This window comes from Convolutriloba macropyga, chromosome 8 (assembly GCF_964194025.1).
Source record: "Convolutriloba macropyga chromosome 8, txConMacr16.3, whole genome shotgun sequence".
In the NCBI taxonomy this organism is placed as follows: Eukaryota; Metazoa; Xenacoelomorpha; order Acoela; family Convolutidae; genus Convolutriloba; species Convolutriloba macropyga.
This window is the reverse complement of record NC_134475.1, coordinates 57,823,710-57,841,584: the sequence shown is the minus strand read 5'-3', so window position 1 is coordinate 57,841,584 and position 17,875 is coordinate 57,823,710. Positions and strand designations below refer to the sequence as shown.

The 17,875-nt window shown below is 35.3% G+C and overlaps 1 protein-coding gene and 1 non-coding gene across 6 annotated transcripts in view; one reads left to right on the top strand and one right to left on the bottom strand.

Annotated features, from left to right (window-relative positions):
• Window positions 1-17,875, bottom strand: part of LOC142344853 (cold shock domain-containing protein E1-like) — a 131,369-nt gene that overhangs the window by 27,694 nt on the left and 85,800 nt on the right. For 4 of the 5 annotated variants that reach the window (XM_075396878.1, XM_075396877.1, XM_075396880.1 and 1 more), the window contains exons 12-13: window positions 12,079-12,099; window positions 11,794-11,966 (exon numbers count right to left, since the gene is read on the bottom strand). In XM_075396878.1, coding sequence (XP_075252993.1) covers window positions 11,794-11,966; window positions 12,079-12,099 — 194 coding nt within the window. The remainder of the gene's footprint in view (window positions 1-11,793; window positions 11,967-12,078; window positions 12,100-17,875) is intronic. The other variant, XM_075396879.1, reaches the window with a different exon arrangement.
• On the top strand, window positions 4,694-4,765 carry Trnam-cau (transfer RNA methionine (anticodon CAU)). The gene has a single exon. It is a non-coding gene; the product is annotated as a tRNA-Met (tRNA).

Genomic DNA, 17,875 nt, shown 5'->3' with positions numbered 1-17,875 from the left:
ATTTACCGATTTTATTTACGCATTGAAGAGAAAAAATATTGCATTTCCTGATATATATTACACAATACTTGATGCTACAGGGATAAGTCCGAGCAAAATTGTAAACAAGGATGCCAAAAGCAAAGACAGAGGGAGTTGGATCCCTTTCAAAATCTGAAAAAGCGAAACTTCAACGATTATACAAAGAAGGAAAAGCTGCATTTGGATCGGTTAGAAATCTTCAAAAAGCGAGCGGTTTATCAAGAGGCAAGGTTATTTCCTTTCTCCACACTAAAAATTCCTATACAAAATACCGTCAAGCAAATCGACATTTTAGACGATTACCTGCATTTGCAAAGCGGATAAATGAAATTTGGTGTCTTGATTTAGCTTTTATGGACAAATTGTCAGAGTTTAATAACGGAGTAAAGTATCTATTAATCTGCGTTGATGTATTTTCTCGTTTTGTCCGTGTTCAACCAATGAAATCAAAGTATTCTACAGATGCTGTAGCAGCTTTCAAAAAAATGCTACGAAAAAACAACATACTACAAAAAGTATGGGTTGATCAAGGAACAGAGTTTGGTGGCGAATTTCGGAAATTTTGTGGAGAAAAGAAAATTAAAATTTATTCAACGAGAAGTGAAACAAAAGCTGCCGTAGCTGAGAGAGCTATCAGATCTTTGAAAAACATTATTTATCGCTTCATGGAAGAAAACGGGCATAAGTACCTTGTAAAAATGGGATCTTTCCTAAATACAATGAATAGTAGAGTAAATAGATCTACAGGTAAAGCTCCAAAAGAGGTAAAAAACAAAGACTTTTTATCAATTTTTTACAAAAATCCGATCAGACAATACAAAAAACCTCGGTTTAAAGTAGGGGATAAAGTACGAATTTCGAAATACGATATTCCTTTTAGAAAAGGATACAAGTCACAGTTCACGAGTGAAATCTTTGAAATTGTTAAGATTGCTACGTACAAACCTCCAACATACAACCTCAAGGGAGAGCAGGGAGATGAAATACTAGGAAAATTTTATGAACAAGAGCTCTCAAAGTGTATCATTTAGTGATGAACTCTTTTACGGTAGAGCTGGTTTCCAACGCATCCTTTGATTGTTATCCAAATAATACATTGAGTTCTTTTACCAATTTCCTTCCCGAACAGATTAACCTTGAAGGAGAATGGGAGGTGGCAATAACCGAACTATCATATCCATCTTTGTACCAGAATATTACAGATGGAAAATTTTTCTATCTAGATGCTGCAACTCCAGATACAAAACCTTCCGATTATTATACAATTGATGCAGGACTATATCCATCAATATCTGATATTGTGAACGAAATGAACAAACAAATTCAGGAAAGAGAAAAGTATGAGAAAACCCCAATCAAATTAAAAGTCAACAGAATTACACAGAGAATATCCCTAAGCCTTCCTAATGAAAACTCGTTACTAGTTATCTTCAGTACTGATCTCTGTCACGTATTTGGGTGTGAGGAAGCTGTTTACGGAATGGGTGTTTTTATGAGTGGTGCTGGACCACATTTTCCTAAATTTCCCTATGATATTGTTCGAATTCATACTCTCATGATATACAGCGATATTGTTGAATACAATATTGTAGGTGATACAAAAGCCGCGCTTTTGAGATGTATTCCGTTTATTTCTAAAATTAAGAATGGAGACATAATATCTACTGGACAATATATGAATTATCAAAACTTCCAAATCTACAATTTAAAAAAATTCTTAAAAAATCTTTCCACAGCATTAAACTTGAGCTCCGCGACTCATACGGTGAAAAAGTTCCCTTCAATTCAGTAGGTGTAACAAGAGCTGTATTGATGTTCAGAAGAGCTTCAGACAATCATTTTTAAAATTAAGTTTACAAAAAATGGTTGCAGACAGTGATTTACCGTATTTTCGTGGTTATTCAAGACAAAGGGGAAGAGGATTTGGAGCTTTAGCACAAACAATTGGGAGAACTGCAATTCCTTTTTTGAGACGATATGTTGTACCAGCAGCTAAAAGAGTTGGTGCTGACTTGATTGAATTAGCTGCGCCAGAAATCGGAAATGTATTAGCTGGAAGGAAAAAGTTCAAATCTGCAGCCACAGATGTTGGAAAGAAAACTTTACGTAAACAACTAGGAGGAGGAAAACCTAGAAAACGACGTATTATTCGAAAACGCTCGCCAAAAATCAGTCGACGTCGTCGAACTAGGAGGGATATTTTTACCAAACTAAAATGAATACCAGATCAACAAATGACAGTAATTTCCGTTATGGACACTTTACAAATTCTTGCTTGGAGATTTTTGACAAAATTCCGGTTTTGGAACCAATTGAATCATCCCATATTCAAGAAGTTTATCCCAGCACTTCATTGGATGAAAGCAGCATTGAATTTGAATTTGAAACAGATAGAAGTATTTATCTCGATATGAGAGATATTCATTTACAAATTAAAGTTGGATTACAAAAGGGAAGATTATTTGACGATTTCATGAAAAAAGAGGAGCATGGAAAACCAGATATGGGTATGACTTTCACTGATGATGATTTACAATATTTGACTCATGTCAACAACTTGTTACACTCTCTTTTCTCCAACTGCGAAGTGTATTTAAACAATCAACAAGTGTACAACTCTAACGGACTCTATGGCCACAAAGCTCTGATATCCAATGAATTCAATGCTTCTACAATGAATAATGAAGGAATTTTGGCTTGTCATGGATACGAATTTGAGAAGGATCCTAGTGATTATGAAAAAAGTCCGTTCATAGATAGGGAAGAAGAGCTTTTGTTGAAAGATGGGGTTACCTTATATGGTAAACTTGCAATCGACTTATTTCAATGTGAAAAATTATTACTTCCAAATACAAAAATTAGACTCAAATTGATTCGAGCGAGACCAAATTTTTACATGATTTCCTACAATCCACATGTTTCCCTTAGAGTTCTTGACTGTTCACTTTTTACGAGACGTGTTGTCGTTAATGAGGTCTATCACCAGACAATCAAGTATCAACTAACACATCAACCAGCTTGCAATAATTCTATGGAGACAATTGCGCGAACATTTATTATTCCTTCTGGACAAAATCAATTTATTCAGGAAAATGTTTTCAATAATGCCCCAATCAGACGAATTGCAATAGCAATGAACACTAATTCAGCATTCACCGGACATTTTCAAGAAAATCCTTTTCATTATCGAAAGTTTGGACTGCGGGAGCTGAGAATTGTTCGAGGGGGGAGAGCTGTTGTCTCAATTGATACAACCAACAATTGTAGAGCTTATGTTACAACAATGAAGGCAATGAACTTCAACGAAGAAATTCCTGCGTTACCGAATGATTTCTTCACAGATCATTATGTGCTTGTATTCGATCTCACATCACTCCAAGATGCTGGTGAAAATGTTCATTATCCTGAACTCAGTGGGGAAAGTCTTCGTTTAGAAATGTTCTTTGAACGTCCGTTAACCAATGTTACCGAGTTAATTGTTCTCGGAGAACGAATCTCAACAGTTAAAATTGATCAGTTTGGAACAGTTGCTAAGAATGTCTGAAGAACTCTGCATTAATCAAGATTTTTTAATTTTCTTCTCAATTTTTTATGGTTTTTATATTATTGCCTTCTGCGTTGGAACATTTGTTGGATATGTACTTTCATCGCCCAGTTGCAACCCTTTCCACACTATAATATCAAGATAGGGAATGGATGAAAATTGGGGTAGACCTACTCCAAACTTATATGTATACCTTATTTGTGCAGTATTCCTGGGACTTTTAATCATCATTATTATCTTTCATCCCGATGTCACAGGTAATAGTGAAGACAGAGTAAGTAAATCTACAGGAGATCTGATACGTAAAATTCCCCAATCTAAAGATTGTTGCTTTATTGAAAAGAACGAATCATTTCAACTTGATTGTAATGTGAGAAATCCCTGTTCAAACGGAGCTTGCGAATTGAAACAGAAGATTATTTGTCATGGATAATCAATCTCTTCAACAAATTATTGAACGCATTCCTGAGCTAAAATTCAAATACATTGGTTCGTTTCCAGCAGATTTCATTCCAAATTTACCCAAATTCAGCTTTGCAATCATTAACACTGCTTCGAGTAAAGAAGTCGGTGAACATTGGATATTGATTGCTCGACTCAACAGAAGTTACCATTATGCGGATTCTCTGGCTCGATCAGTAACACATTACAAATTTTTAGGTAAAAAGTACCAAAAAATAATACATCGACCACTTCAGAAGATGCAAAATTTGTGTGGATTCTACGCAATTTTTACAGCATTTCAACTATTTAAGTTTTTCCAAACCAACTTGAACAATATTCATGATGTACACGTGTTAAATTTTATAAGTAACTATATGTAGTAGTGTTCATTTTGGTATTTAGTAAGCTGAAGTTAATAAAGTCGATAGTATATGTTTCTCGTAACTGTTTCTCGTGAGTTTTCTAAACTTTTTTTATCGAACTTTATTAACCACTCGGCTAAGTGTACCTTGATGTTCATTGAAATTTATACAATTTATTGTAAATGATTGAGTAATTTTGTATTTTGATGCTCATAATTTGTACTGTGTCTGTCATTTTATACTATTTTAATTCGTTTTTTTCTTTTATTTAACATCTTTTTTCAAATAATGTACAAAAAATAATGCATATATGCATGTAATTAGCAAGATGGCGCAGTGGGAGCGCGCTGGGCCCATAACCCAGAGGACGGTAGATCAAAACTACCTCTTGCTATCTTGACTTTTTCCAATTAATGAGCGCGCAAAAGACATTTGTTACACAAGTGATTCAAACAATTAGGGGAACAATCTTTGCAATTGACCTAAAATTTGTAAACAAAAATTCAACATGTCACATAATTACCCCTCAGATAACTAGGGTAATTGAAAACCCCCACCAATTAATTTCACAATTTAATAACATAAAAGTTGTAAACAAAATTCAACCTGTCACATAATTACCCCTCACATAATTACAGCAATTAATTACCCACGCCGATTCTATTGTTCTCAAGTAAACACTTAATAACTACACAAACATTGATTTTTTCCCCTCAAAATTTCAGCCTATCAGGAGCGTCTCCGAACCTACCCCCCACATTTGCACCGACTATACTACTCTTAATACATGGCAGCGGCTATTACTAATCTTAATACATGTCGGCGGCTATTACTAATCTTAATACATGTCGGCGGCTATTACTAATCACAATACATGTCGGCGGCTATTACTAATCTTAATACATGTCGGCGGCTATTACTAATCTCAATACATGTCGGCGGCTATTACTAATCTTAATACATGTCGGCGGCTATTACTAATCTCAATACATGTCGGCGGCTATTACTAATCTTAATACATGTCGGCGCATAATCTTAATACATGTCGCCGGCTATAACTAATCTTAATACATGGCGGCTATACCCAATCTTAATACATTAACGCCCCTATACCTAATCTTAATACATGCTAATTCATTCCCTATCTTAATACGTTAGGGAGGTCCCAAATCCCGAAAAATACGCTATACCCTATCTTAATACATGGGGGACCTCACCCCCCCCCCCCGGGGAGTGTAGCTCACTATATTACTACTAACGGTGACAAAGAATATTTAAAATGCCGCACAGGTATAGAATATTTGCACGTCACTCGAAGGCATCTCTAAGCAAATGCAGAGTCAAAAAGTATTCTCAATGTCTAATTTTTGTAATAAGTAGTGTACGAGGAAAACAATTATCTCGCGATGGGGAGCAGAAAAGGGCAACTTTTTAATAAGTAACAAGGGTACAATTTTGCAAGACTGCGGAAGGTAACAACCCTTCTGAGACTGAAGCGCGCCCTGCACAAAGGTCTATATCCGTAAAAATTCCTATCCTCCTAACCGACAATTGCACGAGATACCACCTCACGAGAAATTGAAATTTTCAAATAATGATCCTGTTGCTATTGTGAAATTCTACGAATACAAACAAAGTTGTCTGGTTTTTCTCAAACCGACAACATAGGGCCAGCTAGATTAGTGAAGACACTGACAAACATGGATGAGTTGAAGCCCGGTATCGAGGATACTAACATCTTCATATGCTCATTGTCAAAAAGACAACCAGACAATTGTATTCACTCTAGGAAAAAATCAAAAATTACATCAAAAAACACTTCTACTTCACTGACGGTGCCACTTATAGACGGGGTTTGCTTAGCTGAGAAATATCTGAAAATGTCACGAAAGTACCAGACACATTTACGTCGCAGGAACTGTTCTGGAAAGCGAAAAAATTGCCGATATGGATTTCAGAAAATTCAATAAACAGTTTAAAATGGCTACGTTCATTTTGGGACGCTTTTGAATAAGGTAATAAAACTACTGCATGAAAACTATCAGCATGTTCTCAAATTCGGGAACGGTTTGCTTAGGAGGCTCTTGCTACTTCAGTTTAAAGTTAAGTGCTCTTTCTCTTGAGCAAATATCTTGCTGCAAAAAGTGAGCAAATTTTTTGCTGCACTCAATACGCTTAAATTTTCTGGAAAGGCAGCCAAATTCAGTAATGATGAACGCGTACAACTTAATGATTTTTTGGCGTGAAGAGCAAATCAATTATTGATAAGCACTATATACTAGATATATTGCTGTGATAAGGTATATTAACGACTAGAGGACAAAGTCAAATAAAGTAATGAAAATAACTGAAAAAAGGAAGCAGATGGTGACTGTCGATCCAAAAAATGCGGCGTAAAGAATGTGAAAAACTCGGACAAATATCTGCCCAAGGGCCCCAAATTGAAATCAAAATTTTGTTTCTGATGTTAACACAGCCATTGGGCTACACAAGAAGGTCCATAGATTTCATCAATACAAGTTGCCACAATGAACAAGCTACATATTACAAGCCAGCGAAGCAATCGATGAGATGCAAGATAGACAAAGAAATTCATCTGAAAAACCCGAAGATGCGTTATCTCCTGAGACCGCACAGCACGAGTCGTTTTGTCTAACACGTTTCCTGTCGGAGAAAAATATTAATTCTCAGAAATTAGACTTGGAGAACGGAGACAGTAGCAGTGAAGAATCCTTTAATATTTCAACCAAATTCACTTACGGCTCTCGTGTTCAAAAATCAGAAACCAAACGCATCAAGGAATGGTAACATTTGTTGAGCATGGATTTTCGGAGACAGCGAAGCCTTGCATCCTCCAACTGTTTTTATTGTACAATCCATACAGGAGAGATGATAATAGGCTTCTAGGTTCTTGTTTGACTTCCGAAGAGCAGTACAACGAAAAGAAAGCCATCAGAGAAAAAAATTAGAGCCAATTAAAAAACAAATTTAAAAAGAGCAGCAGGATTTAACAGAGCTCCCCGAAGAATGGAATCTTAAACATAACCCGACTAACGTCAAAAAATTGCTCTCGAATGACAGGCGGGGCAGTTTAGGTGAAGGGCTGTATCTTAGTTGAAGTTTTCTTTATGCGTGCGAAAACATCAACCGATGGTAGGATTCAAACCTGGACCTCCTGACTCCAATTCCAATCTCGACGACAGGACTAACCACTCGACTATCAGGGCCTCTTCATCGAGTCCCTGACAATCGATTTTGTTTGAACAACAAACTTTATTTCAGAGTAAGAGCATTTGAAATCACTCAAATATCGAGAAGTGCGTGAAGGTCACTTGAGAAGAGCAAAAGTCAAGCAAGAAATTTGCATAAATACACACGTTTACAAAAATTGCGTCTCATTCGAGAGCAATTAATTTTATGGCTCCTAATCTGCGCTCGACAACTTGGATGTCTGCGGTGATTTAGATGAAGGCCAAAAATTATTTATGATTCAAAGCATTTCTTATGTCAGTGCTCGCAACCATGCCGTTGTTACCATTCACAGTTTGTCGTCACAGTTCACTGATTTTTCGAGAGCTGAAACTGAGACCAAACATCGCCAAAACTTTCCAGGGCTTCAATTTCCAAAAATACCCGGCAGATTGCCGGAAAAAAGCCGCCGTTGATTCCAATAAGCATGATTAGGATTGAAAGAATAGAAGTTATTGAAGAAAAAAGATTTTTTGTACAAAAACATTAAGTCCGATTTATTTTGATGGCATTTCGTAGTTGAGCATACTTCTGTTTCTTAGAGAGAGGCTACAGGGTTACTATCAATACCAATAAGCATTAGAGATGGTAACTAAAACTTATAGGAACGATGTTCAAATAGCGGGCATCTAAAATTGGGCTTTATGGGTTTATCCCGTCTCTACTTCTGACTTCAATTTTTTATACTGACTCTGTTCATTTTGAATTGCCTTGCTGAGCAACTGATTTTCAAAATCACTTTTAGCAGAATGAGAGAAGAGAGAAACTAGCCTAGAGAAATCAAAAAGAGTTCACGCAAAATGTTGAAAAAGCGGCAAAATGAGGTAAAGCAACACATTTTTTTATTCGACGAAGTAAAAAAAACATAGCAGGACAAGTCCTGACGTACAATTCAAAGAAATTTCATTGACTAAACAGAAAAACGGACTAAAAATCCGTTTTTCTAAACAGAAAAACGGACTAAATTAGACCTAAAATGGACTATGAATGGATTGAAAAAACCGTTTTAAAAAAATCAGATAAAAATAAAAAACAGAAAATCAAAAAACCCACAAAAAACCACTAGCGAGAAATGACAGTATAATTCAAATAAAAAACTAGGCCTGGAATGAGCTGTGAATGGATTGGCAACACAATTTAGAAAAAAATCCGATCCAAAAAATCGAAAAAACAGTTAAAATCAGAGTGAAATTGCCGCATGTGAACAAAAAACCACTAGCGAGAAAGCGAATTCTTGTTCAAACACCGTTTTCTCACACTATTTTAAAATTTGAGCGAAAAAAATTGACGCCGCAAAACCACTCGCTTTTTCGCTCCACTTCCTGTTTCGGCGTGACCAAAATCACCACTCCAATTTGACTTCAAAAATCATGAAAATGAGTGAACAGATCTTAAAAAAAAAACATAGCCGGAAGAATTCCGGAAACGACTCGAAGTAGAATTCCATTTACACTCCATCCAACTACTCATCACACAAACCGTGCCTCCACTAATTTATGATTATCATCAGACAAAACCATAAAACAAAAAAGAAAAAACAAGAAAATCAAATTGTTAAAATATGATTAAAAATCTGATCAAATTTTGTATTATCAAATTTTGTCATAAATTGAGATCCCGAAATAACTATTTCTGCCATTACTTCATCAAAACAACTAGTAATTACTAAAACCTTTTATGCGAATTCTTTAAAAACACTGTAAGCCAAATAATGAAAAAAGAGCTCTTACAAACAACTTGCACTAAAAACCTGGAAAAAATTAATAATTTTTTTAAATAATACAAAAGCATATTAATCCAAAGAAAAATTACTTTCTGCCAACAGGGTATCCACACGCTCGCAAAACAATAGGCAAGCCATAATAGGCTAAGAAACTTGTCTAAGTTTTAGAAAAAGCAAAACTGCAAAAAATTGAGAAAAATTATTTAAAATTTCTCAATTTTTCTTTCATTTTTCCTAAGAAAAAAAAATGATTTATACCAACAAAACTTTAATCAATTGGTATCTGAACGTTCCCTAAGCAAGAAGCTTCTATTCAAATCCAACTTAAAGCAGTAAAACAAAAAAGACAGGCAAAAAATTACTAAATTTCGTCTAAAAATCAGCAAAACTGATAAAAAACCTCCAAATTAGCATTAAACTCAAATTAACTACTCGAAACCTTCAATTCCAGCCTAAAACAATCAAAACAAGCCTAAAAGTAATACAATATCATAATCAAACCTCATAACCATCAAAATTTGCAAAAAAAACTGCTTTTAAAAGCCGCACGTGAACAAAAAAATTTGGCTCGCTTAGAGAAAATTTTTTCACACATCAATTTTTCGCTCTCTCAAAAACCGCGGTATGAACAAAAACTACTCTCTTTTCGCTCCGTTCTTCACTTTTGTTCAGCACCAAAATCACTCAGCACCAAATTTTTTCAGGCGTTTCATTTCCCGCTTCAAAAATCACTCCAATAAAATTGATTAAAAAAAAGGACTACTCCAATACTCCTCTTCGAGTCGTAAAAAGACAGCGCCCCAATACAATTCAAATTCTTTGAATTGTAAAAAAAATAGGAGCGCTATAATATCCGGCTGAGAAGATGAGGGCGGCTATTAATCATATAAATTACTGTAGGAAATTTCTACAGGCGAGATCAGATGCAGTTTCCTCAGGATATTGCTAAAAAAGGGTTCATCTGAGTCACTTGCTCAACAATTCCGTGGAAAAATGTCAGTTCCGATCGTGTTTGCCGCTGCAACTACTATATGCAAATATCAAGAAGAATGTACTGCTTTTTTATGCACTGTGCAACTTTTCGAAAAATGGTTATTGCGTAATTTTTATTGAGCAATTTCTCCTCCCTCACAAACGTCCGCAAAAACAGACAGGAGCAAGCGAAACATTCAAGAATTCGTGAATTGCGCCGAACTTTCGGTACGCATCATCCTCATACGGTAGTTGGGGACTTCAGTATTAGTTTCAGAAAATCGAACGGGCTGTCAGAACTACTTGAACTCCCTCGCTATTCACAAAAAGTAACTGAACCAACCAATAATGACCCAACTCAGGGACAAATAGATGGCACAATCATTTATAACAATGCAAACACTAATGCCACTTTGAATGTTTTGGATGAAGTTCTGCAGACTGAGATCAATGATAAAACTTAATACATTTAGTATGCAATGTTTTCAGAAACTTACAATTTGATATCCCGTTCACGCTAAGATTTTATTCGAAATGCATTGTATATTGGAGCAGAAATTATCTAAGTTTAAACTCAATTCATGAAAACGCATTCTTTTTTGTGCACTGTTTGGAAGTTTCGTACTGTTCTTTTTGGACTCAAACCTCTGGTTAGCTTTGACATTTTGCAATCTACTGTAAAATTATTTATTCGTTCTGCTTCTATGTCGGGCTTGCTAACTAACCTGAATCGTTTCAGGCCATAATGCAGTCCCAAATCACGTTTGCATGCTAAAAAAACTTGGTAAGGCATCACCTTTATGCCTTTTTTTTTAAAAAAAAAGTGTCATTAACTTCTCACCTCAGATGATAGGTCTCTTATTGGTTTCCCGGCCTGCAAGTTTTTGGAGAAACCTTTTTTGCTTGGTAAGTGCTTTTTTCTGTGTGTTGTTAACACACAGTAGACTCAAAGCATCAACTTCGACTAAATATTTCTATTACTCGTTCTTTCACTTGTTTGTTGTTAGTGTTTCTTCTGTGATTTAAGTTACCTGTCGTGCAAGCTTTTCGCGGCTATTTCGGCAATCTGTCAACTACGTTACTCTGCTTAAACCGTTCTTACAGAGTATTGTAGTTGAACTCTCAAATATCTTTTTACTTCACAAGACCGCAACACAAACCATTGGAATACGTTGTTTTGAAGTACGAACAACTTCAGCAACAGCATTAATTGGATAATCTCAACAACTAATTGTCTTACTACCTTCGCATCAAAAAATAGCACTCACCTTATGACAATCCGTCCAAAATTTGCCTTTTCCGATACAAAATGCTCTGCCCTATACCGGAAGTGCAGTGACATTTTGGTTATTTATTATTAAAAAAAGCTCACCAAACAACAAGCAAATTGTTTCAGCTACCTTATTCTGGTATACAACAAACAATATACAATGAAATTTATGAACCGTATCTGAAACAACAAATAAGTTATTCCCAACCTGATTCGTTTGACGTTGGCAGCGGCACTCTTGTTTGTCTTTGGATTCTTCACTACTTCGTACTCGACCTCATCTCCAGGCTTGAGTCGTACGTAATCAGCCACTTCTGATTGGTGGAAGAAGAGCTGTTTGTTCTCATTGGCACCTTCTGAGGCATGGGCGATGAAGCCAAACTAAAATGACAGCACTACTCTAGGAGGACAGTACCTGCGTAGACCGGTGAAAACAGAAACAGAGAAGTGTAGCCCAAAGATTATAAACAGAAGAGAAAGTAATGACACTAACTCCCGATTCCACGTTCGTCTCCTACAAATAACACCAAAATTAACAATTTCAGCCCGTGACTGATACAATTTGTGTTCAATATATTGACCGAAAATCAGGTTGGGAGCTAAATTTAAGCAATTCATGTCATAACTAGCTTCTGAATTTAGGCCTGATAAGTTGATTATTCTTACCATTTACAATTTGATTCAGTATACATTGATAACGTAATTCAATGTGAAATAATTGCAAGGCTTCATCTGTTTTTATTCCATTTTCTTCACCCGTCTTCGTTACCTCATCTAAAGGCGTCATTCACGGATAGAATGAACATGTATAAATTTCTGTGCATATAGGTGTATGGGTGCTCTTCACACCAATAAGTTAAAGTTACGACCTCCTAAGCATTTTCGGTGAGCTCTACATCGAAAGGCTACTAAATTTCGGGCAAATTTCACAGCAATTTAATGCGGCTTTCCAGTTTACGCCACTTGGACAACGTTTTACGCCACTTCGGCGAAAAATCAGATATCAAAACCAACTGAATTGAAACAATTGAATCAAATAATTTTCAAAATTTGTTATAAAAGCAATTTCGATAAATGAAACTCAAAGCACGGAAATTATTGATCAAAAAATAAATTCTTTCAGATGAACAGACAGTTAACATAGCTGGCGAATTGCGAGCAAAATAGCTTCAAAATAGCGTCTATAGCTTCATAGACCTTTAGCCTCGAAATATGAAAAGAATGAGACCTTAAAATTTGGAAGCAGTAAGTTTCTTAACTACTTTTTATGATGTCTGTTATTGACTCAGAGAGGAAACGCATATTTGAGAGTGAGGTAAAAGCACAAGAATTAACAAAAAACTCGCTCCAATAGAAATGAAAAATGATGTCGAGCATTTTATGTAGTCGGCAGCAATTGAGGGCTACAAATTATAAATCTTTGAAGTTATATGGGTTTCAGAAGAATTTGAATTACAAAAAATTTTTAAAATTACAAAATATTAGTGATATTTCTTTGAGAGAATGTATCGAAAATAACAAAGTGCACTTCCAGAATTCAAACTTCCCATATTTAACACCTGGGCTTTTTTGGTCTCCGCATCTCAAAACACTTCATGGAAAGCTTTATTCTCGAGTTGTGAAAACCCCAAGACGACCAGCGATACCGTTTCGCGGCTAACAGACTCTTCGACAATAGCGTGCTTAACCTAAATTTTTGTCAACAAGCACTTGGTCACTAAAGAGATCTAAGCACTCATCTTACTGCGCATGAGACGTTCACGATTTCCTTACATTACAGTAGCACTGTGTAGCAAATAAAACAAAAACATAGCCGGCAAATTGACAAAAAATCGCCGTCGTTGATGCACTCGACACACATTGGAAATGAAACAGAAAAAAAAGAGATATAAATTGACAAGGTTCGAACATTTTCCTAAGATTCGAACTCGCTGTGCACTTTCGGTTAGATTTCATACCTAAATCTATTTAATTCAGCTTCTAAACTTTAAGTCATTCAGCTTAATACAAAAGCCAACTGGCGATCGCTTTCACGACCTTTGATAACCTAATGCACTATGACTTCATGGCCGGGCTTTATTGCAAGAAATTCCCACCAAAAAATTTAAAACGTAAAAAAGATCCAGAAAACGCTCAAAGATCCATAAACTTGGAACATGATAATTGTCCGAAAATTTAAAAATTTTATCAAAACATGCAAAAACTCGATACATTAACAAATTGATAGCCATTTTAGCATTAGAAAATATGAAGCAGCTTATTAACAAACCCTGGAGCAGGTCCCTTTGAACCTGGTACGGAAAAAAATCAAAAATATTTGAAAAAAATGCAAACAATTTTAAAAAATTGCTCAAATTCGTGATACTTAAATCCTCGAAAACATTACATTACGTCCAAAAATTATGCAGTAGGCTATTATCAAACTCTAGAGGAGCTTCCTTAACTCCTAGGGCTGAAAGAACTCAAATGACAAAAAATTGAAATATTGTGAAAACTATTATAAATTTGCGTTTTTGCTTGGATTACCAAAACATATAGCTCTTCAAATGGTCATAAAAACTAATTACGCCTTGTAAACGAATTGTATCAACAAGATCTAAATTTAGACTGGTGCACGAAAAAAAACGAAAAATGAAGAAAAAACACGAAAAGCTTCCAACATTTTGGGCTCTAAAAATGACCTCAAATAACCTTAAAAAATGGCCTTTCCAGTAGGTAGGAATTTAAGGACTACTAAACACGGCTAAGGGTCTCTACAGAAACTAGATGCCCGTTTTGCGCTACATGTTTCTCGCGTTTTTATAGACGAAAAACAAATCGGTCACACGAAAAATCGTTCAAGCGAAAAATTGCATAAAAAGACCAACAGGATTTAAAACATTGCTACTAATCGAGTCAATAAAATATTCATGACTGTTCCATTAGCTTTAGAAACTATGCATTCCATTTTGTTAAAAATTGCAATTTCCAAATTTCTTCAACTATACAGCAGCTTATTATCAAACGTTGGCGGAGGTCCCAGTGCCCATGGTGTCGAAAAAAATTAATATTCAAAAAAACCTGCAAAATTGCAAACATTCGTATTATAATTTCGAAAAACATTCTGTTGCATCTAGCATTAAGCAGTAACCTATTAGCAAGCCCTAGGAGGTTTCGAAGTAATCCATGGCTAATAAAAAATCTTCCAGTAATTATTATCAAACCCTAAGGGCGGTTTACAGAACCCTCAGGCCTAAAAAACCTGAATAATTACAATGTCAAAAAATTGAAAAGCAAGTTTTGTCAAAATTGCTAAAATTCGTGCTGTTAAAAGTAGCCGCCGTTGATTCCAATAAGCATGATTGGGATTGAAAGAATAGAAGATATTGAAAAAAAGATTTTTGTACAAACATTTTTTAAGTCCGATTTAATTTGATGGAATTTCGTAGTTGAACATAACGTACTTTTGTTTCTTAGAGAGAGGCTACAGGGGCTACTATCAATACCAATAAGCATTAGAGATGGTAACTAAGACTTATAGGAACGACGTTCAAATAGCGGGCATCTATAATTGGGCTTTATGGGTTTATCCCGTTTCTATTTCTGACATCAATTTTTATACTTACTCTGTTCATTTTGAATTCCCTTGCTGAGCAACTGATGTTCAAAATCACTTTTAGCAGAATGAGAGGAGAAACTAGCCTAGAGATGTCAAAAAGCCTTAAAAAACGGCCTTCCCAGCAGGTAGGAACTGAAGGACTATTAAATACGGCTAAGGGCCTCTACAGAAACTAGATGCCCGTTTTGCGCTACATGTTTCTCCTGTTTTAAAAGACGAAAAAACAAATCGGTCAGACGAAAAATCGTTCAAGCGAAAAATTGCATAAAAAAGACCAAAAGGATTTAAAACACTGCTACTAATCGAGTCAATAAAATATTGATAACTATTCCATTAGCTTTAGAAAATATGCATTCCATTTTGTTAAAAATTGTAGTTTCCAAATTTCTTCAACTATACAGCAGCTTATTATCAAACGTTGGAGGAGGTCCCAGTGCTCAAGGTGACGGAAAAAATCAACAATAACAAAAAAACCTGCAAAATTGCAAACATTCGTATTATAATTTCGAAAAACATTCCGTTGCATCTAGCATTATGCAGTAACCTATTAGCAAACCCTAGGAGGTTTCGAGGCTGAAAAAACTTGAAATTGTAAGTTTTATCCAAAATTGCCTAAACTTTGTGATATTAAATAACTGAAAAGTTATCCATGGCTAATAAAAGTTTTCCAGTAATTATTATCAAACCCTAAGGGCGGTTTACAGACCCCTGAGGCCTAAAAAACCTGAATAATGAATGTCAAAAAATTGAAAAGAAGCAAGTTTTGTCAAAAATGCTAAAATTAGTGCTGTTAAAACCTTGAAAAACAATCTTTTACATCTAGAAACTATATAGTTACCTATTAACAAACCCAAGAGGAGGTTCCTTGGATCTTGAGGCTGTGGAAACCTAAAAAACTGACAAAATTTTCAAAGACTTGTCATTTTAAAGAGTTGAAAACTATTCCACGTACAGTAAAAATGTTTCAGTAACTTGTTATCAAATCCTTAAGGAAGTGTTCTGGCCCCTGGGGCTGGAAAAACCCGAATGACAATAAAAGCAAAAAAGTTCAAAAAATTGCAGGTTGTCAAAAAATTACTAAAATTGATGATGTTAAGAAGTTGAAAACCATTCCATTACCACTATGCAGTAACCTACTATCAAGCCCTATAGGAGTTTCCCTGACACCTAAGCTGCAGTAACTCAAAAACGGACCAAAATTGTCATCAACACTTGAAACAAAAATTATGAAAATTAGTGAAGATTTGCGTGTTTTTGTTTGGAGTACCAAAACATACAGCTCTTAAAATGGTCATTAAAAGTATATATCTATTGCCAAAGACCTTCATCAACTTTCTCCATTTTAGACTGCTCCGACAAAAAATTTAAAACATACCTGGAAGATTGCCGGAAAGTAGCCGCCGTTGATTCCAATAAGCATGATTGGGATTGAAAGGATAGATATTGAAAAAAACGATTTTTGTACAAAACATTTTTTAAGTCCGATTTATTTTCATGGCAATACGTAGTTGAGCATACTTCTGCTTCTTAGAGAGAGGCTACAGGGTCTACTATCAATACCAATAAGCATAAGAGATCCTAACTAAGACTTATAGGAACGACGTTCAAATAGCGAGCATCTAAAATAGGGCTTTATGGGTTTATCCCGTTTCTATTTCTGACTTCAATATTTATACTGACTTTGTTCATTTTGAATTGCTTTGCTGAGCAACTGATGTTCAAAATCACTTTTAGCAGAATGAGAGGAGAAACTAGCCTAGAGATGTCAAAAAGCCTTAAAAAACGGCCTTCCCAGTAGGTAGGAAATGAAGGACTATTAAACACGGCTAAGGGCCTCAACAGAAACTAGATGCCCGTTTTGCGCTACATATTTCTCCCGTTTTTAAAGACAAAAAAACAAATCGGTCAGACGAAAAATCGTTCAAGCGAAAAATTGCATAAAAAAGACCAACCGGATTTAAAACACTGCTACTAATCGAGTCAATAAAATATTGATAACTATTCCATTAGCTTTAGAAAATATGCATTCCATTTTGTTAAAAATTGCGATTTCCAAATTTCTTCAACTATACAGCAGCTTATTATCAAATGTTGGAGGAGGTCCCAGTGTCCATGGTGTCGGAAAAATCAATAATATTCGAAAAAACCTGCATAATTGCAAACATTCGTAAAATTATAAATTCGAAAAACATTCCGTTGTATCTAGCATTAAGCAGTAACCTATTAGCAAACCCTAGGAGGTTTCGAGGCTGGAAAAACTTGAAATTATAAGTTTTATCAAAAATTGCCTAAACTTTGTGATATTAAATAACTGAAAAGTAATCCATGGCTAATAAAAAATTTCCAGTAATTATTATCAAACCCTAAGGGCGGTTTACAGACCCCTGAGCCATAAAAACCTGAATAATGACAATGTCAAAAAATTGAGAAGCAAGTTTTGTCAAAAATGCTAAACTTTGTGCTGTTAAAACCTTGAAAAACAATCTATTGCATCTAGAAACCTATTAAGAAAACCAAGAGGAGGTTCCTTGGATCTTGAGGCTGTAGAAACCTAAAAATCTCGCAAATTTTCAAAAACTTGTAATTTTAAAGAGTTGAAAATTATTCCATGTACAGTAAAAAATTTTCAGAAATTTATTATCAAATCCTTAAAGAAGTGTTCTGGCCCCCGGGGCTGGAAAAACCTGAATGA